General features: G+C 44.8%; 1 protein-coding gene across 1 annotated transcript; it reads left to right on the top strand.

The window, feature by feature from the left end:
* On the top strand, positions 1-27,578 carry Stk35 (serine/threonine kinase 35). Its single transcript, XM_055613518.1, has 4 exons — positions 1-430; positions 900-1,500; positions 9,906-10,655; positions 27,502-27,578. The coding sequence occupies exons 1-3, from the start codon at positions 158-160 to the stop codon at positions 10,616-10,618; spliced, it is 1,587 nt and encodes a 528-aa protein (XP_055469493.1). The 5' UTR covers positions 1-157; the 3' UTR covers positions 10,619-10,655; positions 27,502-27,578.

Here is a 27,578-nt window from a genome sequence, read left to right as displayed (position 1 = left end):
ACGGCTCGGCAGGGCCCTGGGTGCCAGCCGCGGCATTTTGGCGCGCTCTTTTTGTTGGTTGGGTGTCCTCGCCGGTGATTGGCTCCGGGCGGTGGCGGCTGCCGGGCCGACCTCGGCGGCTCGGAGGCGGCGCGGCCCTCGGCTGGCCTCCTGGGGGATGGGCCACCAGGAGTCCCCGCTGACCAGGGCAGCGGCGGGAGGTGCAGCTTACATAAAGAGGTTACGTAAAGTGCTCAGCTGGCGCGAACTCGAGGACGGCCGCGGGAGCCCGGCAGCCCAGGCTTCCCCCGGGGCCGCCGCTGTCACCCCGGGAGCGCCGGCCGCGCGCCCCGCTCGGCTGCGCAGACCGCCCCGCCCGGGAACCGACCGGCGCCCGGCGCGGGCTCCGGGGGGGAACCGGTCCGCCCGGAAGAGGAACAGCGCCGGCCAGGTAGGAGCGAGCGGACGGGGGAGGGCCGGAGCCGAGCTCGCAGCCGCTCTCTCTCCCTCCACCCGCCGTCCCCGGGGCTCGGGCCGACCGGCGGCGCGGCCGAGGGCAGCGACAGGGCTGTTTACCCGGAGAGGGCTGTTGGGAGGAGGCCGAGCCCGGGGAAGTTCGGGCGGCCCGGGGCACACGCCCGCCGTGGATGGCGGGGCCCCCGCCGTTTCCTTCTCCCCACTCCTGACGGAGAAGCCGGCGGAGAGAGGGGACGGTTTGGGCTTGGGTTTCCGGTCCTCCCTCCGTACTTCCCGGTGGTTCCGTCTTTCCCGCTTTCCTTGCCCTTCCCCCGTTCAGTGCGAGGCGGCGGCTCCTTCTTAAAGGGGCCGCGACGGGCGGCGGAGGCGGGGCGCTTGGACCCTCGGAGCCCCTTGTCTGCCCCTCTCGGCCTAGTGGTTTTAACCGATCCTTTCGCCCCCAGATCGTAATCCAAGGTACCGCTCCTCCGCATCTCCGGGCTAGACGGAGGGATGAGGCCGGGGGGCCCCGGGCGGCGCCGTTGCTGCTCCCCCCGCCCCCCGCAGCCATGGAAACGGGGAAAGAGAACGGAGCCCGCAGAGGGACAAAAAGCCCAGAGCGGAAAAGGCGAAGCCCAGTGCCCCGGGTGTTCTGCGAGAAGCTGAGGCCGGCGGCCCAGGCCATGGATCCGGCTGTAGCCGAGGCCCCGGGCGAGGCCTTCTTGGCCCGGCGGCGGCCGGATGGCGGTGGCGTTGTTGGCCTTGCGCGCCCGCGCTACAGCCTGTTGGCGGAGATCGGGCGCGGCAGCTACGGCGTGGTTTATGAGGCTGTAGCTGGGCGCAGTGGGGCCAGGGTGGCCGTCAAGAAGATCCGCTGCGACGCTCCCGAAAACGTGGAGTTGGCCCTAGCAGAATTCTGGGCCCTGACCAGCCTCAAGCGGCGGCACCAGAATATCGTGCAGTTTGAGGAGTGCGTCCTGCAGCGCAACGGGTTAGCCCAGCGCATGAGTCACGGCAACAAGAACTCACAACTGTACCTGCGCCTGGTGGAGACCTCGCTCAAAGGTAGAGTACAGCAGGCAGTCCTGCCCTCTCCTGGACCCTCTTGTTCTCAGAACCACTCAGCCCTAATAACTCTGGCTCCCTAAGGCCCTTGTCCCAGCCTTGACACCACCTCTCTTTTCTGAATGCTGCAAAATCAGTCTGTTCCCTAAACAGCTAGCTGGCATTCCACAACAAGCTCACTAAGTGCTAAGCTTGTAAGTACTCAGTAGGTGTGAGCCTCGATTACCCAGCATTTTAAAGATGGATGAGCAGGCCTGGTGGGATTCAAAGTTGTTGGCAGAGCTGCAGAGCCCCCTTAGGCCTCTTTTTCTTTTCATGACATTGAGGAAAAAATTAGCAGACCCACCCATGTGGTCTCCTTTCCTGCTTTCTATTTTCCTGATGTCTTTCCAGTCCATTCCCCAGCCTCCAAGTGTGAGGTTTCTTCTGAGAACCCCACCCCTTTACCCGAGGGCAGACAATCATTCAGTTGGTTTTCAGCTTGGTCCCAGAGGCATGCAGGTTAATAACTCACACACAGTAATAACCCCCACTGGTGGGCCAAGAGATGTCACATAACAAAATATGTTACATCTTTTCCTGTTATTTTACAATCTCAGTCGTTTTCATAACCTCTAGGGCTGGCTGAGAAGTTTTACAGAAAAAAACAAAAAAAACTCCTCGAGGCCAAAATGATGGCATTACTGGGTGAACTACTTACTGGAGGAGAGAGGTAGTAAGGTGGAGGAGACTTGCTGGGGCAGGGGAGTCCTGGGGAAGAACAGCTAATCTAATCCCAACTGTAATCTGAGCACCAAAACAATTTTGGATAATAGATCCAAAAGTAAATTCTGTCTCCATTCTATAAATAGAGAAACTAAGCCTTAGAGGGAACAAGTACAACTTGATTAAGGTTAATCAGCTTGAAAGAGATGGACTCCTTGCTTCAAGTTCCCGTGTCCTTGAACCCAGACTTTTTTGTAGGCAAAGATCTTCACAGGTGTAACCCTGCTTTTCCTACCTGAGGGTGAGCTTAGAAGAAAGGGTGGGACTTAGGGCTCGATTTTCTAAAATCTTGTTGGAGCATCTCATTTGTCAGATTTTACTGTAAGATGCTAGGAGAATTCCTTGCAGAGTCTTGAAGCGATTTAAAGATGGTTTGGATGGTGTGGTGGGGCCATTCGGAAAAGGCCATCATTTCCAGGACGGTGGATGCGTTTTCTTTCTTAGGTAGAGTCCTCTACTTTGCTTTCATTCTCATCACTTTCTTAGTTTTTTAATACACTAATTTCTTGATGGCATGCATTCGGATGAAACATCCTTAATGAATGTTTATATGCCCATGTTTTAATACTGCATTGGGCTGAATGAATTTGCATTGCCAAACAGTACCTTCTAAGCTCAGGTCGTTGATTCTGCCAGCTTGAAGCTTGAACTTCATTTAACAGACCTTGCTAATTCTCTTGGTATACAAATGCTTTAAAACTTTCTTCACATAGCATTTTAAAAGAATTTTACAGTAAACAGTGGCAACATGGCAAGTGTTTATCACCCTGGAGTTTGAGGCTTACATGCAGTCCTGGCTTGTTCTGAATTGATGGATGACACGGGACAAGTTGAAAACCCCCCGGGGAATGAGCTTTTCTCTAAGATTGGCCATCTCTGTCACAAGGTTGTGGTGCATGCTGACAATGTCAATATATCTATAAGGAATCCACTGCCCCATTAAGGTCAGACTACTTTCTGAATTTCATCTTCATCCTCTTAGAGATTTGTGTTCTTATTGAAGTTTCCCAAACTTTGACTATGGAACACATTTCCTGTGTGGTAGGAATAGTAGGTTGAAAGCAACACTAGTTTTTTTTCATCCTCCCATTGTAAGCTAAAACTAGAGAATTTTTTTTTTTCCATTTTGGCCACATATTTAATATTGTCTGTTTTAATTTGGAGTCTTACTATGTATTGCCTCTACTTATGAAAATGACAGCTAAACTTATAATGCCATATGCCAATTTAGCAAGTAAAATAGTTCATAGCCAGTTGTCTGGAAAACAAAGATTCAGACTTTTCCAGGTTAAGTTTTCTTGACTCTAATATCCAAGATACATTGCTCTTGATCTGTCCTGTGGCCCTGGGTTTTTAGCATGCTCTTGTTGTCCAGTGATATCAGAGCTGAAAGGAATTCGAGAGATATCCAGGGATAGCTTTTCTTAAACCTGAAAGCTCTCTGCCATGTTTCTTGTAATTTAGGGTGATTTACTGCATGCCTTTGGTAGTATTGGGGCGGGGGGGATGAAAACAAAACACTTCTTTAGCCTTTATGGTTATTTGGAAAATTTGAAGGCTTATATAGTGATCAGGGTCACTGTCACAGTGTGACAGGTTAGTTCATTAACCAGAGGGTTGTAGAGAGAGTTAAGAGGAGAATGAAGAGTTAGCAGAAAGGGTGATCTCAAACAGTGCCCAGGCCTTAAGTGGCAGAGTATTAGGGCAAGAGAATAGTTAGTCTCTCCCATTCCTCAGCTTCTAGTGAATACACAAAAAGAAATTTTATAGTTTACAGAAATAACGTGATGTATAAATAAGTATCCAAAATAAATTTCAAAAAAGAAAGAAAAACTATGTTCTTAGTTATATCCCACTCCATTGGTTTCTGTGGTTTAAATTCTTTTCTGAGCATGGACCAAACAAGCCCTGCTTGGAAATACAGTGTGGTCAGACCTTCTGTGGGAGGCATACTATCAGGGATAGGGTCTCATGAGCCTCAGGCTGGCCTTGAGCTTACTAGGTTGCCAAAGATGGCTTTGAACTAAGGATCCTCTGCTTTGAGTACCGGGGCTAAAGGAAAGCACTATCATACTCACAGCACAGTTCATGTGCTGTTGAGGATTAAGCTTAGGGCTCAGAGTATGCTAGGCAAACTCTTCCAACAGGGTTCTGTCCCTAGCCCTTAGCCTTGTTTCCTAAAGAAATAGGAGCTCTGAAAGGAGGACAGGACTTGCCCAAATTGAAATAATGGACAACTCTTGGCACAACACTGACTGACTAGCTCTAAGGCTTTAAAAAACATATTACCAGTCCTATAAATCTAATTGATTCAGGACAGGTGCCTTCAACTTTGAGGTCCTTTAAGGAAAAGGGGAATTAAAAACAGTTGCTTTTATCATCTTTTTTTTTTTTTTTCCTTAAAAAAAAACACACCTGTCCTAAATGTACCTAAAACAAAGTTTAAGGTCATTGTCACTTAGAAAAAAAGCAAGCAAGCCTCACTCCTTTTCACACTCAGAAATTTGTTGCCCTAGTCAAAATCGTCTGAGTAAAGACTGACCCCAGCGTACCTCAAACATAGGAATTCTGGACTCTCATGAAACTAGAAATTTAGAATTTAGAAAACTAGAAATTTAGCTTGTTATTTGATAAGCATGCTTTTGGTAGCCCAAGATGGGTTTGACCTGGACATTTGGGCAGCCGTCCTTCCTCCCTACCAGTGCTTCTGTGAGCCAGGTTGATGAGCAAGAGGCTTTGCAGGCTTTGCTTCACAAGATGTGTGCACCAAAGTGATTATGCTCACAGGTGGTGGCATCTTAGGAACAGGTTCTTGTTGAGAGTCTCAGTAGCGGCTGACACAAGACCTTGTGTAGGGGAATCTGAGTCTGGAAGTGAATTAACTACTGTCAACTCTTCTGGCTACTAATGCCTAAGGAAACGGAAGGGGCTCTGGGCAAGGTAGTCATCCTTTGCCCAGGCTTCCATAAAGCAACTGAATTCCCTACTAATATGGCTTAGGCCTTGGAATTTAGAGATTAGCTAGCTAGGCAGAGTTGGGTGATATTTGGCTGTCTTGACATAGGTAAAAGGGGCATTGGGGCCTTCAAAATTCCTGGGGTACAATAGAACAACGGAGTTAGGGTCCAAAGGCTTTATCCCCAATTTTACTGAAATTTACTGGATGAAGCCAATTGTGGTGGCTCACATCTGTAATCCTAGCACTTTAAGGGTGAGACAGGATGATTGCTTTGAATTCAAGGTCAGCCAGGACTACAGAGTAAGTCCTAAGCCAGTGTGAGACCCAAGTAAGTAAGTACATAAATACCAGAAACAAATAAAACCTTGCTGATTTGTTTCAGGTGTGTAAAAGCTTTATATCATAGCCCATTCAGCCTTCATGACCATCTTTTGAAATGGATACTATGAGTGTCTTTTTCAGGTGAGGTATCCAAAACTTGAAGTGTGAAATAGCTAAACAGGTAATCTAGTTAGGATTCAAGTAGAGACCTTGATTGTGATTTGTCTTTTGGGTGTGCTTGAAAATGTGGGCTTCAGGTCTAGAATTGTGGTTTGTTTTGCTTGTAAAATTGTGCAGTTGTATTTTTACTAGTGGCATTTAATACTAATGAATCATCCATACTAGTTGCTGCTGTCTGTTACATTGTTTTATCAATGCTTCCGGCACTGCTCTTTCTGTTGGTACCATCTATGGATCTCCGCAGCCAAAGCCACTGTACCTGCTTTCTGACCTGTTCTTAGATGCCTTGGTGGCAATTGTACAAACCTTTTTCTTGCTACTCAGTATTTTCCTTCTATATGTAGGGATTTTAGGAACTAGCCCCAGGAGATAGAAGCCACCCTGTCTTAATTGAGAACATTGGTTAATTGGGATTGCATTGGGTGAGGCTTTTTATAGTGTATACTCTCAGGGAGACCTTAGCTTCCCTAGTAGAGTATCAGTTCACCTTGAATTTACCCTTCAGCCCTATCCTTAGGGCTAGGTAGGAATCCTCCCTAGTGACTCAAATTCTGGATGCTTACTTAGTTGACCTGATCAGTAGGTCTCACAAAGCACATTTAAGTCAATCAAATTCTGTACCATAGAAAGGAACTTGTATTTTCTGTCTTGGATAATCTAGCACAATGGACTTAATGAAGGTTAAATTATTTGGTGTATACAAAAGCCTGCATATAAGGAGTTTGTATAAAAAAATAATAATATCCAAGTGTGAAATTGCTGCTAGCACCATGAAACAATAAAGCTGTGAATGAGGAGTTCTGAGTCAAAAGTGCCCCCAGTTAGTTTCAAGATGAAAGACAAATAGTTAATCTTTTGAGCCTCAGTCTTCTCACCTGAAAATGGGGCAGAATTATCAGGATTAACAGGATTACAGTTCGGAGCAGGGACAGAGAATGCTTTGGATTCTTTGATTATCACAGGAGATTAGTTACTAAATTCCCATGTAAACCATCAAATCTTTTACCGTGCCTCTTTCTGGCTTCCTCTCTTGACCATCCTCATTCTCAGTTTCAGCCCCTCCTAACAACTTCTTAGCTGCTCATCTGTCTTCCCGCTCCTCGGCCTGCAGTGGGATTTGTTCATCTAATGTCTCCCAGACATGCCCTTGCACAAGTTAACCTCTCCTGGTCCTGGGAAAAATGTAGGCTTCGGCTGTCATAGCTCAAGGAATGTGATGTAGATGGAACAATGTACCCTTTTTTTGTTGTTGTTGTTCTAAATTGTATCTTTTGCCTAAACAAGTTAAATATTCTTTGGCCTGTATTGCACTGGGATTATTGAAATCAGTGATTTCCAAACTTAAGTGTGGTGGCACACCTGTAATTCTAGGCTGGAGACACATCAAGACTGTCTCAAAAACCAAAAAAATAAAATAGAATACAATGGTTAAGAAGAGGATTTCTTGCTCTTCCAGAGGACCTTAGTTTGCTTCCCAACTCCTACTCCGGGAGACGGGAATCTGATGCCCTCTTTGGGGTTCCGCAGCTGCACCTTGCTGCCCAGTTGATTTTGAAGGACCTGGGTTTGAGTGGTGATGAGGATGTTAGTTATGGTCAGTAGATAATTCTCCAAAAGTATCTTCTGCTCTGCAAAATATGTTCTATTCCTGTGACATAGTTCTCTGACTGGTGTCAGGTACTGTTAAATCCTCAGATTTGATGGGTAAGACTTCTGAAACTCAGAGGTCAGGGGTTTTTCCAAGGTTCTGGTCTCCTTCCATTTGTGCCAAAGAGCTAAAAATAATCCATTAGACCAGAGGGTGGGGCTGGGGGTTGCTCACTCAGACTATTTCCTGGTCTGTTTGTCCTGGTTTCTTGACTTTGGCTTGCTTCTCCATAGACATCACAGACATTGTCTGTGTCTCCTCTCTTGGTCTTGGTCATGAGTTGGCAGGAGCCCAGGTAGGTAGGAGGGAAAGGCTGGAGTCAGTCTTAGTGTCTCCTCTGTGTCCTAGGTGGGCAGTTGGGACTCCAACATGAAAGCATGCGTGCTCTGAAGAAAACCCAGACCTTGACTGCCCTGCCAAGGAATTCTACGTTTTTCCACCTGTTTGCTCAGTGATGTTGCATGGGTTATGAGAATGCTGCTTCTGTCAAACATTTCTGTCACAGGGCTCCTCTAGGGTCTTCAGGCTCTGTCCCACCAACAGACTAGCTTAGGGCACTTTTAACCTAACTTTTTTCTTTCCCTGGATTCTTAAAACTTAGATCTGTGTTACAGTTTCTTTGGCCAACTTGTGTTCCTTTATTTCCCTTAGTTACCATAGTTACCAGCTTTGTGTATAAAATAATAATTTTCCTGTCCATATCTATTAGAAGTTTCATTGCTCTTTGATATGGTCTTTGCAGAAAGGAATTTGATGGCTTTCCTCTCTGGCTGTACTGTCAGGGAACATTTCTTGCTGTCCCTTTTCTGCTTCTTTTACCATTTAGATGGGTTTGGGCTTCTGATTGTGGCTTCATTTTTCAGTTATTTAGATAGCCTCTGCTTGCTTGCTAGTGACCAAAAAGGATTATAGAGCAGGAAGCGGGGGAACAGTAACACTTGAGTTTTAAAAAGACCAAATGCCCTGAACTGGTTCAATTCATTTTACTTTGATTGGGAGTAATATAAGCAAATAAATTGTACAATTACAAGGGAAGTGAGGTCTGTCAGATTGTGGTTAAAACCAAAAACTTTTGTCATGTCCCTTCTTACCTCTCTGGCTTTAGTAGACTGTATCTTAGTGATTTAAGGGCCACTGGGGAAGCAGAGACTCATCTGGCTTATGAATCACTGTAGTATGATACTGTAGCAAATCTCCAGTCTCCAGGAATAAGAGCCCCCTTCCAGAAGCTGAGGAAGTGTTAGCCTTGTCTGTTGGGACGGTGTACACTCTGAGCCAAGGCACCTGTTTTCAGGCCTTGACTCATTTAACAGATGATCAGTCAATGTATGGTCTGTCTGTGTTATTTCCTTCCTTCCTTCCTTCCTTCCTTCCTTCCTTCCTTCCTTCCTTCCTTCCTTCCTTCCTTCCTTCCTTCCTTCCATTTGTTTTTGAGATAGGGTCTCGACTATGTAGTCCTTGGCTGTCCTGGAACTTGCTATGTAGACCAGGCTGGCCTCAAACTCCTAGAGAGCCACTTGCCTCTGCCTCCAAAGTACTAGGATTAAAGGCATGTGCCGGCACACACAGTTTCAGTCTATTGTCAAAGTAAGACATCTGCCTACTTGGACTTAGCTTATAGGACATTTGTTGTCCAATAACTTCCACCTAAGGGCTCAGTATTCCATCAGTTGCTTTATGAAGAATATTGGGATTGGCATGGCAGTGCCAGTCACCAGCTTTCCTGGTTTTGAATCCACATAACCTGAGATTGCCTTACTCATCTGCTTCAGATTTCACTGTCCCGTCAGGCTACATTTTCTTAATCCCATCTCCCATTCATTTATACCTTTCTGGTCCACCTGTCCCTGTGTGCCATTATCTTTTTCATCTCTGCCCGGAGTTCTTGCATGTGTGTGCCGATCTTTGATGGAAGTTGACCTTACTGCCAGTATTCCACCCACTTATGATCACCTCTGTAGAGCCAGGGGCATGATACAGACCTAGCTTGGACTAGGCATATGGTGAACTAGCAGAAGACATGGATGGATGGATTGGAGTGTACTTCTGAAATAAAATTGTAATGCCATTTTGTTTGTGTTAATTGCTTACGCTCATCAGGAAAGAGCAAGAATGCCTGGTCTGGGCTAGCAGTCATAGAAGCTGGGCTGATATCTAAATGGTAATAGCAGAAACAGCACACACTTTACACAAGCTTTTTGTTTGCTTTTTATTCTCATATGTCCATCAGCCCTACAAAGAAGTGATATTTTTTCAAACACTGGTTTGAAAATATAAACAAAATGGCCTCAAAGCCAAATAGGTGGCAGTAAACAGAGACTCTTAAATTCAAATCCCAGGTGCTTGACACTAGGCCCTAATGCCGCTGCCATACCTTGACCTGTTCTGTATGGGTAGAAGTGGACTGTGGGCATAAAACTTGCTTGGTGCCATTTGTGTAGATCCTCTTGGCACAGTTATTTGTTACCGTCTTCTTTCTTTACTGTAGTGATCTGAATGTCCACTCAAGCTCTTTCCTGTCCTTTGGTTTAGGAGAAAGGATCCTGGGCTATGCTGAGGAGCCCTGCTATCTCTGGTTTGTCATGGAGTACTGTGAAGGTGGAGACCTCAATCAGTATGTCCTGTCCCGGAGACCAGACCCAGCCACCAACAAAAGCTTCATGCTACAGCTTACAAGCGCCATTGCCTTCCTGCACAAAAACCACATCGTGCACAGGGACCTAAAGCCAGACAACATCCTCATCACAGAGCGGTCTGGCACCCCCATCCTCAAGGTGGCAGACTTTGGACTGAGCAAGGTCTGTGCAGGGCTGGCACCTCGAGGCAAAGAGGGCAATCAAGATAACAAAAATGTGAATGTGAATAAATACTGGCTGTCCTCAGCTTGTGGTTCAGACTTCTACATGGCGCCTGAAGTCTGGGAGGGACACTATACAGCCAAGGCGGACATCTTTGCCCTGGGCATTATCATCTGGGCAATGATAGAAAGAATTACTTTTATTGACTCTGAAACCAAGAAGGAGCTCCTGGGGACCTACATTAAACAGGGGACTGAGATCGTCCCTGTTGGTGAGGCGCTGCTAGAAAACCCAAAGATGGAGTTGCATATCCCCCAGAAACGTAGGACTTCCATGTCTGAGGGGGTCAAGCAGCTCTTGAAAGACATGTTAGCTGCTAACCCACAGGACCGACCTGATGCTTTTGAACTTGAAACCCGAATGGACCAGGTCACATGTGCTGCTTAAACTCCAGGGCTGAACGTCTTGGGTGTTTTTAAACTAGGTGAGTGCTTTTCTGTTCTTGTGCATACACACTCCCTGGGCTGGCTCTGTGTCTGTGCTGGGCTGACCTCTGGAGTTGTAGAGAAAATGCAGGGCCAGGAAGAAGTAAATCTTGTTGATACAGATTGGCCCCCAAATCTTGGTAATGGAGATAGTACTCAAATTATTTGAGTACAGAATGAAAAGTAGAGAGAAGTCTTTTCCCAAGTTCTTTAGAAACCCCTTTTCTTATTATCAAGTAATACATTCTCCCTGTAAAATGGTGCTGAAAGGAGCACAGTTTTTAGAGAAGGAACCTTATTCCAACTGTGTTTTTGCTGTTCATGTGTCCAGTTCTGTCCACATAAGACCTTGTGCTGGAGAAAATTGGGACTTGGAGAGAATAGACCAGTTTGGCTTAGTGTGGAATATAGATAATATAGAGATGGAAGAAGACAGGGACCGGCTAAGATAAAGAATGGAGGGTATCAAGAGATTTGTTTTTTTTCTGTCCAAAACAGACTAGACTAGAGTCTGAGATGTGGACAAAGGAAACTAGAAATTGACCACCATATATGATAGGTATTTTTACAAAACATACTGTGACTTATCTCGTCCAATTATATCAAGGGCAGGTATATCTTACTTGAATTCACCTGTCCCCTATTTCCTGGATTATCAGGATGACATGGTAGAAATAAACTGTATTTATTTTCCTTCTGTCTTAAGGCGAAGTGGTTGTGGGAAAGTGCTGGTTTCATAGGACCATCCAGCACAGGGCCTGGCTTCTCTTCCTCCAAACCTCTGCAGAAAATGAGTTGTACCGAGCTGAGCAGCGTGCATCTGTCTTGTTCTGTAGAGTTGGCTGCCAGTGCTCTAACTGTATTTCTGACAAAAGCTTTCAATTTCCATTCTAGCCTTTGCATGTTTGAAAGACATAAAGAGAAAGGTTGTCGTCAGGAAAAGGGCCTGAATTTAGGTTAGGATGATGGGATTGTCCCAGTTGGGAGCCAGGCATCTGTGGATCGGCACATGAGTTTTGTGCTGGTTTACAGGGCAAAATTGTAGCTAAAGAGAAGTGTAACTTTACCTAAAAGAATTAAGTTCCCTTGAGAGCAGTGGGAATAGTTAGGGACTTGATTTGGGGTACATGTCCTAAGTTCTTGGGTCATTTCATTTTGTGGTTCCAACAACTAATCAATGCTGTGCTTGTGGTGCCAACTTGACTGGCTTGTTTTGTGCTGTCCTAGCTGAGCACTTTGAATCGCAGGACGGGCCCCAGCTGTGTGACTGGAGCCCCAGGCTTCGGTTCTGTTGTCAGATGAGCTGTATGTGCTTAGCTAGAGGGTCAGAAGCTCAAGTTGGAAAGGGCCTTTGACCTAGTTTCCCCCTCAGTGCCAAACTAATTACATTTATTCAGTATTTTTATTGGGAAACATTTTGTTAGATACTGTTTTAGGCATAAATGATACATTAGTAGGCAAAACCAAAACTTTTCACTGTTAGAGTTTATATTTCATTGTGAAAGCTGACTGTGAATGCGGACCTTCTGTTTAGAAAGGCTAAGTGTTGTATGTAGTTAGGGTCTTTTACAGGGACAAGATCAGGGTGGGTCCCCTGACAGTGCCCACCTCTGAGCACATGCTAATAGTTGAGAGAATGCATCCTAAGTTTTTTTTTGGAAGAACTGTCTCGTGATAATGAGTAGTGTACTGATCTGGAAAATGAAAGTGAGCTAGCAGAGGAGGATGTGTGCACGAACAGAAAACAAGAAGTCAGGTGGCTTATTTAGCTCTGTGTAAGACAGAAGAGAGTGATGGTCCCTTGAGGCTGGAATTACAGGTGGTTGTGAGCTGCCTGATGTGGGTGCCAGAACCCAAACTCCAGTCCGCAAAGAGCAACAAGCCCCTTAACTACTGAGTTCTATCTGCAGCCCCCAAGAAACATTTTTTTTTTTAAACATTCTCTTTGGATGAATGAATTAGTAACAATATACCAGTTATTGTCATAAGTAATTATATTAAGAAAAATTTTTTAAATTAAAGATGACTAGCAATGTTTTTGCAAATCTTTTTAACTCTCACTTCTTAAATAGTCTCATTGGCTTCTGCATTATAATATGATACAGACAATGTATCATGTAACTTCTGGAAAACTCCATTATGTATACTAAGGGAGAATGAAAGTGGAAAAAGCAAATAATGTCCTGTTATCACTATGAAAACTATAGCCTCATAAATTCCCAAACTACATAAGCAGATAGAGAAGCAGTAATGCAGATGGCTCTTTCTGAGGAGTTTTACTGTTAAGAGAATATGAAAAGTATGTGGTAGTTAGAATTTTGCACAGAAATGGATTTATTTGAGAATGGTCCCAAATGAAGGGCTAGAACTTGAATACCCTGGTCTCCAGGTAACGTTGTTAGACTTGTGTCTGGGAATGGTAAATGTGCCTGGCCCAATAGCAGCATGAGAAACTCAGTGAATGACACTTAGGTGAGTGCAGACAGGGTAGTGGTGGTGGTTGCTGTTGCAACAATGAAAAGGGGTAATACACTTTGGGCTGGAAAGGTAGAATTCCCATGGAGAGTACAACTACAGTGTAGGGATTGAGTCTTCTGTCTGTGGTTTATTGGCTATGTGATAACCAGGCTGGTTATTTCACCACTCTGAGCTTTGGTTTTATTACCCACAAAATGGACCTAACTGTATATATTTTATAAGTATTGTGAAAGTGCCCCAAACAGATTGTTTTGATGAAGCAGTAGATTTTAGGTGTGTACTTAGGCTGAGATGGAAGCATGCTATGCTTAGTAGCTTTGCTTCTGTAAGAACATTGGTGGTTTGCCTTTAAAATAAGGCCGTCTTGTCCTGTTGATTGTTCTAGAACGGTGTATCTGTTTTTAACAATTGCTCAATGTGGCCTGTCTTTCTCTGTCACTTTTAGAAAAGAGCCATTTCTAATGAATCACTCATAAGCTTTATCCCAAGCAGGAAACCAGCCAAACCGATGTTTCTGTGCCATAGCCCACACTTTACCAGGGAGGCAGTGATATGGAGGCCTCTGTATTAATAATCAAGCCTGTGGTCCAGTACACACATTTCTGTTACTAGGGCCGTTTGAAGCCAAGCTCTTGGAATGCGCAGCTAAAGCCTTCTTGAAGGAAATAAGACATTGATGTGAGCTGAGGTGTCTGTGGAGAAGTGGGGTCATAGAAAATGGGAGCTCTTGCCAGTTGCCTACCATCAAAGAATTAGGTGTGATTTTTGTTATTGTTGAAGTTTATAAAGATATTAAGGTGTAGAGTTTAGATTTTAACTTGTCTTCAGATATCTTTATAATTGAATTCAATGAATAATTAGTGTGGACAGCCTAACTTTGGCTGTCAAGTATTCCTAAGTGCAGGCAGGAGCTAGAGAACTTAGTAGGTTTCCTGTGGGAGACCTATAGTTTCTTCTATGAGATTTAGTGTCCTGGTCTAGGAAAGCCTCAAGGAAAGCTGTGGTGGCTACAGGGCCAGGGCCTTTGGTCTCTGTCCCAGAAGTTGAGTTTAACCTAGTGTATGGAGCATCGACTTGGCCACAGTCCACACCCCCTCTGTGTGGGGACGGGGAGGGACTTGCCGTTCTCTGGCCTGAAGTAGATTGTTACACCCACAAGAAATAAGAATGTGACTTTTTTTTTTTTTTTTTTTTTTTTTTTTTTTTTTTTTTTTAAGTAGAATGATCACTTGGCTATGGGGGATCCATTGTTAACAGGGTTTTGTTGTTTTTTTTTTTGTTTTTTATTTTTGTTTTTTTAGGTTCAGGCAGACTTAGAACTTGTGAGTCTTTTTCTGTCTTAATCTCTTTTGAGTCCCTATCTATATAGGGGACTATCTAGAATCAGGGCTGTGTCTTTTGTCTCACCAGCTCTTCATAGAACTGTGCCAAGTGAGAACTTTGGGGGGAAGGCGCCATATTTGTCTCTCTTGTCCCAGGAAATAAAAGCTTTGCTTTTGACTGTGACTTTGGCTTAGGTTCCAGTGCACACATAATGTCCCTTGGGGCCAGGTCTTTCTAGTTAGTTTGGATTTTCCTCTGTAGCTGAGGAGAGCTGATGTCAGGTTCAGGCAGCTTCCTGGGGGATCCTGTTGCCACCTTTTGATGTGTCCTGCTCTCAGACAGGAGGAAAGCTGAGCTGTCCGATTTGGTTTGTGTACCCACCCATAGGACCCCTCTGTTCCTGCAGTCTAGATAGATATGCAATTATATAGAAGGAACAGGCCTTCCCAGGGCCTGTTGGTATCAAGGCTCAGACACTGTTCATAGACTCTTAGCATCCTTGACTCCACCCAGCAGAGATCTTATCCCTTGGGCAAATCTGAGGGACTCTTATAATCATCTAGCTACCAGCAAAGCTGCCTGGAAGGTTTGGCTTTCTTTCATCCTGCGTCTCTTGGGGCCCCAGGGACATGAAGACACTTCTACTGACCAAAGTAATAGCTTTATGATATCAAAGAAGCCTCCTGTGAGGGGCCTGAATTAACTAATTCAGGGAATAAGTTGTTATGTACTTACTGTTCTACATCATCTATCCAGTCACGCTATTTGCCCTCATTATGTACATGAGAGAGCAGTGGTTCACTAAGAATCAGAATTTGACACAAGATATATGGTTGGCAGTTTCATCCTTCCATTCTGTCTTCTTCGGTAGTTTCTTGAAAGTCACACTTGGGTGAGTTCCTGCTTTGAAGCAGGTAGTGAGTGGGTTCTCTTCCAGAAAGCACTACACTTAAGGCCCTCCAGGCACAGTTCCTGTGGGTGTCCTCCACAGCTGCAGCCGCTCTTAGCTGTGCACACCATAGCAGGACCACCTATGTACAGATAGATTCCTTTTGAGTTACTCTGACATTGGCAGGGGAGGCAGGCTAAGATAGAGACACCCATATAACCAAGGAGTGTTCTTATTCAAGCAGTGCAGCACTGCCTCGAAAGAAGAGAAACTGCTATGACATCCTGGCAGATGCCTATTCCCAAGAATCAGCCAGAACTTTCAAGTAGATGAGGACCCAAAGCAGAACAGCAGGGTTGCTATAATTCTCAAGGAAAGATCTCCCAACTCTCTCAAATCCTGACTAAAGCTGAGGCTGCCATCATTCTTGTCTTGCTTTGATGGGTGGGGCCGCCTGCAACCCTGTGTTGAAAAATTCTGGGGCCAAGTCAGGCAAGCAGTAGCTCATTGGTGACATTGATTGTTTAGAATTCATTGTTGTTTCCTGAGAACTTGCAGTTTAGGTATAGGTGATGGCTCAGTGAATAGTAGGGAAGCCTTTGTAAAGGGGTATTTAGGACTGGTTCTTGAGGGAATTTGAGAATATCTTATCATATGAGATGTGAGATCACTTGAGGCTTTGTTCAGGACTAAGGCTGCTGAGAAGGGAAGGGTGAAGTTCCTAAGTGCTGATGCAGGGATTCGGGCCTGGGGAGAGTCCCAAGATTTTATCTTGACAAGGTAGTGAAGAACAGACATGTTGCCAACCCTTCTTCATTTCAGCTAATATCTCATAATATTACAAGATCAGAGGAAATGGAGATTTCTTTCAGCATTTCTAGGGCTCAGAGGCATGGCAAGTCTTAAAAATGCCAACCAAGTTTAAAATAAATCAATACTATAAAACACTGCAGTGAATTTCCCAACTTTAAAGGAATTTCACTTTCTGTAAGAGCTACCAGGGGAAAGCTGTAACACAGCCTGCAACATAAACAGGTCAAAAAGAATTCTGTATTTTGTTTCTTTGTTAAAGAAAATGATGTCTAGGGACTTGGAAGGCTCTATTAGAGCCACCAGGCACCCCGTAAGGCATAGTAAGGAAGATAGAAATGCTTGCTTTCCACCTACAAAACTAATCTTGATTTGAAGCTGGGGAAGGCATCTTGTGAGTGATGGCTGGATTTTTTTTCCCCCTGATGTTAGAGTCATGGTACGAGAGCAGTGATGGGGGAAACAGATTGGCTGTATCATTTTGGGTTTTAGTATTTATCATTTTGCCCAGTGAATAAAATTACCAAGATGTGAGGCAGCTGGTTGATTCTGTATCTACATTCATCCTCCAGGAAAGGGGTATCCTTAGCACCCCTCCCCTTTTTCTTTACTACTTTTTATTGAACATGCCTAAGACATGCCCTTCTAGAAAGCTTTAGTCTAGGACAAATTTCAGACGTGGAGTAGGAGTGTGCTGTTCTGAGATTTTGGCAGATTGCACAGACACTGCCAGCAGGACCAGCCCCTTGTACCAGACAAAGAAAACTAGAAGCCACAAGCGAAGGCTCATTTGTTGTTAGTAACCAGATTGTCTGTTTGGATCTGTTGAATGTTTGGAAGGAACTCTCCCTTTGCATTCGGCAGCAGAAATGGGTATGAAAAATACCACACCCCAGACAAACCAACAGTGTGACTTTTTACCTTTTTATAAAACTTGTTCTGGGGTTTAAGCCAAGTACCCAAAGTGAAGTACAGCTGTCACCACTGACATAGTCCAGAGGTCCTCCTCCCTCCCCAGACCATGTCAGTGTCTAGGTTCATTCTAGTGTTGTATAAAAAGCCTTTGGAGAGCAGCCAACTCCATCCCATTATTACAGAAAATAAAGAATCAATTTGCCCACCTGTTCATAGAGCTGTCTTTGCTGCAGGCAGACTGAATGGGAATCTTTGGTTGACCATTGACCTTTTGAGAAAAGAAGCTGCTTTGGAAGGTGATTCCAGTTCTTCAAGTGTAAAGACCTTAAGACAGCCATAAGCAAGGAGTTTCCTGTAACTAGATGGTGATTCTGATCAGATGGAGAACTTCAAGCCATTGTTGCAGTCCTCCTTAGCTGTCTTTAGGGCTCTTAAGTACAGTTATCAAAAGCTTAGGGGTGCTCTGTAGCCTTACCTTGTCCTCCAGGTGTAGGAGAGGCTTCTTTGCTCACTTCAGTATGCTTTCACACCTTGGTTTGAAAGACAGTGCTACAGAGGGCCAGGTCTTGGCAGTGGAACCCAAGAACACCTAGGTCCTCTCTTTCTTTGCACATAATGAATATATGCATACCACAGCCCTGCATTTATTTGCCTTTGCAGAGAAGGAGGCCTGCCACAAGCTGGCTCCTTTATTATGGGGGAACCATAAGTGGGTTGTGAAAGGGAACTCCTGCTGCTGCCTCAGTTTGCTGAGCTTGCCAGACTAAGTACTCTCCTGTTTATCTTGTTACATCCTTATGTCTTTGGTGTGGCTGCCCTTGTCCCTGTTCTCACTTCTACTCCAGAGAGGAAGTGATTTGCCCTGTGAATGACAAATAGAGTTCCAGCCCAAGCTCTCCACCATTGAGCTCCCAAAGAGAGGCCATGCAGGCAACCCCAGAGCAATCCTAAGCTGTTTTAAGGCCAGTAGCAGCTCAGAGAGAAAGAGTCTGTCTTTTGTTGAAGTGGCAGGAACATTCGGGACTCACATGTCTAAGTGCACTTGGGGAAAGGCAAGTGGCATCCTGCACAGAACTCCATGAGCACTGGCAGAGTACCAGGAATGTATGCAAAGAGCTTAGCCCTGGATTGGCTCATACAAAGGTCAGATATCTCTGAGCTGCCAGGGGCTTTGATATCAGCCTAAGGAGGAGGAACTTCCTCTTGCATATAAGGTGGGGCTGAAGAGTGGGTGGAACCATGCCTCTAGCATCTTAGGGAGCGTGTGTCAGACCTGGGAAGTAGCTGCAGTACCACACCTGGCAGGATACCTCTCTAGAGGGCATGAAAGTACACAGGTCCCTTTCAGAGGGAAAGACAACCAGACAGGCACCTGGAAGCCCTGTGTTTCCACAGTAGTGACATTTAGAGACTTGTGGAATCTTCACTTAAACCACAGTCCACCTGCTTTGAGTACCTCATCTCTCTCCTGGGCTGTTTTACCTGAGTAAAATGCAGCCTACAGTACTGTCTCCATTGTAGTTCAGCAAGCAAAGAATTCAGTAGTGGCAGTGCCACGTTTCACCCCCATCGTGGTATTTTGCCAAACCTTTATAGGCTAACCATGAGCTTGACTTTATCTCTTTCGTAATGATGTGTGGAGCACTCTTCCCCTAAGAAAGCCACAGACTCCTTAATGAGGGCCCCCAGGAGTTTCCCTTGGCCTCTTGGCTTCAAGCTGTATCCAGAAGACCAGATGGTCTTTATGTCCAGGCCATTCTGGCCTTGAGTCCTTCCTTTTATAACCACAAATTGTTCTGTCACCACATGGAAAAGTGACCTCTCTCCTTTAGTAACAAGGCCTTAGGTGGCTTCTTCCTGGTGGGAAAGTGTCCTTTGGGGGAAATCCCAGGATCCCTGCCTTTTCCCTGGAGCCCTTTCTCTGCTAATCATAGCAGCTACAGTTGAACCTGGTTCTGTGGGGAACAGCTGAGGCATTTAGCAGTTTTATTTATTTATTTATTTCAGCCCCACAAATAAGCTTGAGGAAGGGTATTTGTTATGCTCTTTACCTATGTAACTGCCAATTTTATCAGAGCTGTTTCTAGAAAGAAAATTTTCTCTTGAATCTAGGATTTGTTTTGGCTAAAGTGCTAAGCAAAAAACAGCAGCCCCAGCCCCAAGACCTATTATCTTCTTAAAAGCCAGAACAGAGTTCTCAACGGGCCCCAGATCTCAGTCAGGATGACTATTAAGTCAGTAATATAGTCAGTGTGATCACTGCCATATTATGACCAAGTAAGTGTCCCTGCATAAGAATGTCCTGCTCATGCTGTTGCCATTGCCTCACACACTGTTCCTATGGAGCTTTCTGATATAGTTGAATCTGAAAAGCTGCTGTGTTTTCAGCAGCATGCTATGCTGGCTTTAAATTCTGCTCATGTCCTTTCTCTCACCAAGTCTTGCCTGATGTCCACTGGGCCTGGCAGCTGTGCTTAAAAAATGTTTCTGAGGGAATAAGGTGGCTGTGGATAGAGCTTTAGACAGTGGGCCACAGAGCCCGTGGCTTAGTGGTGGTATGCCTATTAAAAGAAGACTCACAAGTTCTGCTTGATGACTTCAGGGAAAAGGAAAAGTCTGGTATATTGAGGTGAGCTTGGTCTCACCCTTTCTCACTGACCTGATTCTTCAGCATCTCAGCCACACAGATTGTATTGTTTACCTATGCCTACCTGCAAAGCCATGGCCAGAGTTCCACTTTGGCTTTTATGGGCTGCCTCTGGTTCGTTTTTGCCTGCATAAATCAGGCTCCCCGCCTTTCATTATTCATTGTATCCTGGATACTTCTCAGAATCTGAAAGATAGTCTACAGGAAAACTGCATATGACTTACACTGTGAGAGTTTAAGGCCTTTCAGGAATTCTAGAACTCAAGATATATTTCTGAGATTAGAAGAGCCTTGGGTTAAAACTCCTTTGTTGTCATTGAGCACTTGGTGAAAAAAAATGAAGTCTCTAGAGGAAATAGCTATGGCAGTGGAAGCCAGGCCTCTCATCTCTACTCTTGTCACAATGTAGAGATGTAGATTTTTTTCTGTTGCTTATGACTTAGACTCCACCTAGGAGTCTGTACCCAGGTGGTATTTTGCCTTTCCCAGAAGCTGTGAGGCCAGGTCCCTCTGAACAAAGTAAGTGTGTGGGATGTAGAGTCCTTCTAGCACTACCAGAACAGAACTCCTATTACTACCCCTGAGCTGCTTGTCAGCTCAGCAGAGTAAAGCCATTAAAAAAAAAAAATACTCTTCATTTATTTTCCATCATACAGATAGATAATTGCCAGATTCTAATTCTGCTCTTGACATGAGCCATGTGTTCTGCCTGACTTAGACTCTAGGGACATAGTCTGAAGCCAGCCCCCTCTCAGGTTTGCCACACCTGGGTTTCAGGAGCTCTCTCCACATGGACAGAGTATGGAATCTGCTTTCCCTTTGAGGGAGGTTTTCACTTCGAACTAGGGAGGAAAAGGTGGAGCCAGTAGCCTCTTTATACTATCTACTATACTAGTAGACTATCTGAATGTCAGAAAAACCCACGGTCTCCATATGCTTCATTTCTCCTATCCACCTCCGATGCTAACAGAGACAAGGAATGTATATAGCTTGGTGCCCAAACAGTGCAGCGGCAGGGTTGGGCGCAGTCTCAGCTCTGACCCTTGCCAGATGTCATAATGTGGAAAAGTATCCCAATCTTGATATGTGTGCATGAACGTCCCTGGATCCACTGGCTGCTCAGATGCTCGGGGTGAGTGTGTAAGTACTTGACAATGAGGTAGGAACTTAGGCAAAGGTGAGGGTTTTTATAATATTTTTTTCCTTAAAATGTTGTCTTGTTGAATCTGAGAAGTTTGTAAATTAGTGTATGTTGCCATGTATACTGATTTGGCAGTTTCTTTCAGTCGCTCAGCAGGTGAGCTCATCGTAGCACCCAGCTCTGCTTGATAATCTGATAGCTGTAAGAGAATCAGCAGATTGTGGTCTGAGGAATGAGATTGAGGCGCACAGTGTGGATAGTAGAGGCTGACTGTCAGGCCTGCTGGCTCCCCGCAGGGCAGAGTCCTTAGAAAAACTGTTCTTTGGACCTGCTTTCTGGGAGAAGGTGTAGAAAGGGGATCTGGAGGGCTAGATAACAAAGATTGGGAAGGACGCGGAACAGTGGTAGGTAGCTAAAGCCTAAAGCAGAAAGGAGGCTCTTCCATTAAGAGAAGGCTGATTAGAGACCTGGTTATAAATTTTGATTGAAGCTGGACATGGTAGTATATACCTGTAATCCTAACATTTAAGAGGCTGAGGCAGGAGAATTGTCTCTGGAACCATTATGGCAAAGATTTATATCCTCTGAGTGGAGCTCACCATCATTTATTGTCTCACCTCATGTGGAAGGTACAAGATAGTTCCTGAATTAATCTTTGACTCATGAATTCCAAGCAAGTCAAACTCATACCTGTATTCCTAACACTCAAGGAGGCTAAAGTCGGAGGAGTGCCTTGACTTGAAGACCAGTCTGAGTTCTAGGCCAGTCTGGGCTACAGAAAGAAGTCGTGTTTAAATAAAACAAAAAAGTTCTAGGCAGGCCGCTCTATTACCTTAAGAGTCCAGATGACCATTAATACATGGCATTGCACCATATCAGCTAAGTCGTGAGGAAGTGAACAAGAGGATGGGCTGCTGCTGGCAGCTTACTGGGGTCCAGACTGTGCTGTGAATATTAGGTAGTAGTAGAGTAAGCAGCCTGGCTGCGGACCTTCAGACATCTCCTGTAAAGCATGCCTTTCCTTCATGGAGTTTGGGAAAGAGAAAGCTGTATTTAACGTGCCATGCTTTTAAACATGTTTCAGAAGATAATACAATTTATTAATAAAGTGTAGGGGCTAGTTTCTCAAATTGTTTCTACTTACTATCAACAGTTGTTTAAAGAAATGGCACGTAGACACAGGGGGAGAGAAGCTGTACTTTTAGAATAAAGGACATCCTTTATTCTGTGCCTGTAGGTTAAGAATGGGGAGGGGCAGGAGGCTGAGACACTGTTAAGTCTCTGGCCATATTTTCCCATCACTTGCTCACCTCTGCTCCTTCTGGTGTCTGTGCTCTAACATGCTAATGGCTTTAGTAGGAGCAGTTTGTTTCTCCCCAACTCATTGAATAGAACAAACGCCTGGTGGGCTGTGGAGGAATTGCTTGAGTTCCTGGTGGCTAACACATATTTCCACCTCTTGTACTCTGGGCATATAGCAGGTGCCTAAGCTAGGCCTTCCACTAGTTCCTTGCTGAGCTCTCTATATACATAAAAGGATTAGCTGTTTTAAGCCATAGCACTTAGCTGTGTGTCTCAAAGAATGAAGTATACACTACAAAGTTACATGATAAAAGCAGAGGCTTTGGAAAGTGACTGACCTTGGTATCATCGATTGTGGACTCTGCTCTCCTCTGAGCTTCAGTTTCCTCCTCTTTAGGGCCAGGGTGATACTATCTCCCACCTCAGAGAGTTTCTGGAAAATGTAAATTGTGATTGAAAAGCTTTGGAGGAGAGTTGAATGTTTACCTCACTGCATTACCTATAAAGTTGCTCAAAAGATGTTACAGAGAAATTAGGTTGTACTGGGGGAACTTAGTCCAAGATCTGAAATAACAAAGGTAAGGATTAATAAAAAGCCTGACACATCACCTTCTTTCGCAAGGCCCTATCTAATGTAAGCTGTCAGGACCAGTGGCTCTACCAGCTTTGAAGCACACAGTAAAGGTCCTAGTGGGAAAGCTGGGCAAGTTCTGGTTCATTGCTAGACCTCTGTTCTCACTTGGTGATGTGAGCCAGTTGCTCCTTCTCTCTGGGCCTTTCCTTGGGAAAAAGTCATCAAGCTTATCTGACACTATTTGTGGGATGCAATTACAAACTGAAATCCACTATACATGGTTACCGTTCTTCATTACGCTTAGCAGATGTGGTTTTGATTTTCGGGTGGGCTCGGGGGGTTAGAGGTCCCACTGACAGCAACAAGACCCTGGCTGATGCTAGGAACCACCTCATGCTATATGCCCTGGTCACCAGAGGAGCCACCTGCTAGGATGGAAGGTGATAAGCAAGGACCTACCAAGGCTGAGACCTGCACTGTTTGTTGTCTAACAGGCATTAAGGGCTGGCTGCTTCAGCTCCAAACCAGATGGTCCTTATTGTCCTTGTTGAGGTGCCTCTCTCTCTTCCTGTGGGTGTACTGTGTTGTGGGCTCCCTGGGGAAGGTTTATCTGTCTGTCTTCTGTTTCACCTACTAATCTTCTGAAAACACAGGCAGAAAGCAACAGGCAAAAGCTTGGCTGGGGTAGCAGCCAAGTCACCAGGGAGTATACGAGTTTTTTCCCAAGTTGAAAACTTGGGAGAAGTCTCCAAGTGGATTTTGGGGGAATCGTCTTAATTATTCTTCTTAGTAGGGGAGCAGAAGCTTCCTGTGAAAGAGTAGGCCTCAGATCTGAGTTACTTCTAGACTGCATGCTCTCGGGTCTAGTTAATTTTGGTGCATGCTGATTTTGTTTTTTATTTTTTAGTTCAAAATGTACTACATGGGAAAAATATTTTCAACATGGTTTTCCTTTTCTCAGTCTCTCCACTTCCCCCACTACCAAACTCCTTTCTTTCCTTCTTTAGAAAGCAAACAGGCAAATAAAACAAAACAAAACAAGCACAAAACAACACAAAACAAAAAACAAAGTCAGGCGAATACCTGTAATCCCAGCACAAAGGGACACAGAGGCAGGCAGATCTGAGTTCAACCCCAGCCTGGTCTGTAAAGTCACTCCAGGACTACACAGAGAAATCCTGTCTCAGGGGGAAAACCCAACCAACCAAAACAAAAACCCCACAAAGCCAAACAAATAAGCCAGTATTTAATTAAACAAAACAAATCAAAACCCCAAACAGGAGAAATACATACAGAGACACTCAAACTCAAAACTCATAAAAATATAAAATCAGAAATGATAATTTGAAAGCAAAAGACCAGTAAGGTTAACAAAAAAAATCTCCAGAAATACTGTTGAGTTTGTTTTGTGTTTGCCACCTGCTGCTGGGTAGTAGGAGCGGGATGTCCTTTAGTGTAGTTTATATGCTCAGACTCCCTTGGATAAGCCATTGTCAATTGAAGATAGCTTCTTGGTTATAGATGGAAGCTGGTTTTCCCCCTCAGTGTTGGGACCCTGTCTAGCTTGGATCTGTCATGCTAACATCTCTGAATTCATATGTGCTTCAGTCCTTTTGTGTCTAAGGCTTTGTTCCCTTGGTATTAACCCATCTCTTCTGGCTCTTACAGTCTTTCCTCTTTTTCCACAGAGAATGAGGTGCATTGTCCAGTTGTGGGTCTTTTTATTGGACCCCTTTTTTGCAGGAAAAAGCCATCTCTAATGATGGCTGAGCAAGACACAGATCTATGGGCATAGCAGAAAGTTGTTAGGAGACATTTTATTGCTGTCTTTAGAAGAACAATAGTATTTGGGTTTCCTCTAGGCTCACAGCCTGCCTATCTAGTCTCAAGCTCTTGGCTACCTGAGCAGTGTTAGACACAGGTTCCATCTCATGGAGTAGACCTTAAATCCATTCAGACAGTGGTTATTCCCGTGTTTGTTCCACTATTGCACCAGCGTATTCTGCAGGTAGGCCACAGGATTTGTAGCTGGGTTTTTGCTTCCCTTTCTGCTCTTGTAGTGTGCAGAGTACTTTCCAGTATTATGAAAACTTGTTCATAGGGGTGAAGGCTCTAATTAGGCAAGGCTTGATTTCTCTATGTTCAAGGAGATACGTGTTATTTTTCAGCAATAAGGCCTTATCAGTTGTAGAAGGCAACTAATATCCTTGGCAGTACCCTGGGTTGTTGGGATTTCCATGGGCCCCCTTTGGGCAACAACTCAATTAGGTGTAACCCGTTCCTGGCACTGGACCTTTTACTTAGTGGAGAAAAGGTCTAGTTGGCATTGTCAGTTTCACTAATTGGCTCCATTTAGATGTCTTTCATATGTTTGTATATGTTAAAAAGCTTTACAGTAATAGGTTTTCATGTGACCCCCTCCAATGGTCCTTTAGCGTTAGTTGTCCCTCCCTGTATTTACTTCTTCCACCTTTTCTTTCCCTTTCAGGTTAATCCTCCCATTCCAGTCTTACACACACCCCATCTGTCTATTAACTATATATTCTTTTTCCCCTTTTTTTTCGCGGGGGCGGGGGGAATCCTTCCCTTACTCTATAGCCAACCTCTTTCCAGAGAACATGCTTTTATGTATGGATGTTGGGCCTGGTTAATTTCAGTGCATTCTGGCCTTTATATACAAGTCTTTTTTTGGTGGTTGTTTATTTTAGTAATAGTTTATTAAAAATAAGGACAAAGGGGTTTCTTGGTTTTAGTCCCAAGTCAGAGGTCCACACCAGAGGATGGCACTCCTTGCTGCTTGCTGGCTGTCTTGACTTATGTAATCCTAATGACATCCCAAAGGCCTCATCCATCCTAAGACCACAAGTTTTTACCACCTTATTACCTTTGCAAGGACTTTAGCCGCCATTGTGAGCTGTGGAGACAAACTGTGTTCCTGCTTCCTACCGTGCAGCTTTGTAACTTCTGTATTCTACTTGGTGCATTAATGTAATTAATCTACTTTCTGCTGATGCACAGATGTCACCCATCTCTCATTCCTCTGTATAGCAGTGAGCTGATAGCTCATTTAGTCCCTTATTTTTGGACTTTGGAGCTATTGCCTCATAATTGAACATCTTTATTCTTGAACTCTTTTCCATAGTTAGAGTTAGCAGTGAAGATAGGTCTTCAGGAGTGGAACTCCCAGGCTCTAGCCCTCAACACACCTGAAGTTCTGGCAGCTTTTTACCAGCTGCTTCACTGAGGCTGCTTACACTCCACCATCAGTGGAGGATGCCTTTTCCACGGCACCTACAACTGCTTCTGATGGCTGAATGGCTGAAGATATATTCGGAGTCTAGCTGGAGTTACTGGCAAAGGAAAAATGGGCACATTGACTATTTCAGTCCTATACTTGATATTCATTCCACTCAAAGTCCAAAAGGGAAAGAAGGCTTGTAGAGGAAGAGACATGACAGGCCCACTCTGGTGTCTCTTTGTGAGTGAGCTAGGGCTCCTGCTCAAAACCCATGGAGCCAGTGTTATCTGACTGTACTGACCACAGCTCAGTGGAGAGGGTGTACACTGAGCTGGAACCAGGGTGCACTTCTCAAGCTAAGGACGATAGTCTTGGTGTATGTATGGAGCAAGGAAGCTACTGAAGGGTTACAAGCATACAGGGAAGGACTTGTTTGGGTCAGTCATCTAGGGTGAACTAGGCACTTTGAAAACCTTAAAACATTGCTGCCCAGATGACCTGCTCTGCCTAAGACAAAGCTATACTTAGCTATGTGATTAGGTGGCTCAAAATATGGGGCTGTCCCAAGGCTAATCTCTATAGGCTTTTGTGTTCTAGGTTTCCGTGAAGGGCAGCCTCTTGTCTTAGTCCTAAGGCCTGGCGCCAAAACAAGCTCAAGTAGCAGCCAATGCTCATAGCTCATATTCTTCTAGGTATTAGTTGTACAATTACACATAATGACGTTTCAAACAATAGCAGACAGTATACAGTGGTGGTCCCATAAAGTATACTCTAATTTCATATACCATGAAGCCATGCACAACTGAATTTATGTAATTCTCAAAACAGCCTGTGACATGGTATAGATTATGAGACCAAAGAACAAAGGGCTTGAATATGCAGTCACCTGGCAGAGCCTGTTTATTACTGTGACACAGTTGTGTCTCCAGAACACTTAGTTATAACCCCAGTAGATGCTGCGGGCAGAATGGGACCTATCAAATGGTTCTGGGAAACCTTCCTCTGAGTCCACCTGACTTTGGAGGTAATGTGGTCTCTTTAAAACTTGTTGGCTAACTTAGTGTAGGTTCTCAGATGCTGAACACCGTTTTCCCATCTGTAAAGAAGGGTAGTGAACTCCTACAAGGGTTGCTGTGAGGCTCTGACAGCAGTTATTGATGAGAGTGGAGAAAAAAAAAGGCTATGTAGAACTAAGACCATCAGGGTCCATTGGGGGCAACCTATCTGGGTTGGGTCCTCTGTGGTACCCGGAAGCTGGAGTAGGAATAAGGTATAGGATTTTGTGATCAGATTGGTAGCTGGAGTTTTAAGTTTCCTCTTCCAGAGTCTGCCCTTAGTCATATGACCTAGGACACATCAGTTTCCTTTCCTGAGAAATGACAGCATGTCTTTACAGATGGCAAGGTAGAGGCTTCTTAGCTTACTCCACATGCAGTGTTCAGAAGCCAGCACACGGGGCTTCAGGGTCAGGTTGGTTTATGTGCTGGCCCTGCACCCTCACCCGCTGACAATGTCTACTGTCTTCCAGGTCGATCCTTCGGGACCCAGTCTCATCATGTCTCGGACAGATGGCAGAGGGTACAGGTGGCGGCGATCTCCTGACAG

This window comes from Psammomys obesus, unplaced genomic scaffold (assembly GCF_907164565.1).
Source record: "Psammomys obesus unplaced genomic scaffold, mPsaObe1.curated_primary_1811, whole genome shotgun sequence".
Classification (NCBI taxonomy): domain Eukaryota; kingdom Metazoa; phylum Chordata; class Mammalia; order Rodentia; family Muridae; genus Psammomys; species Psammomys obesus.
The sequence above is the reverse complement of the archived record's forward strand: the minus strand, read 5'-3'. Positions and strand labels throughout refer to the sequence as shown.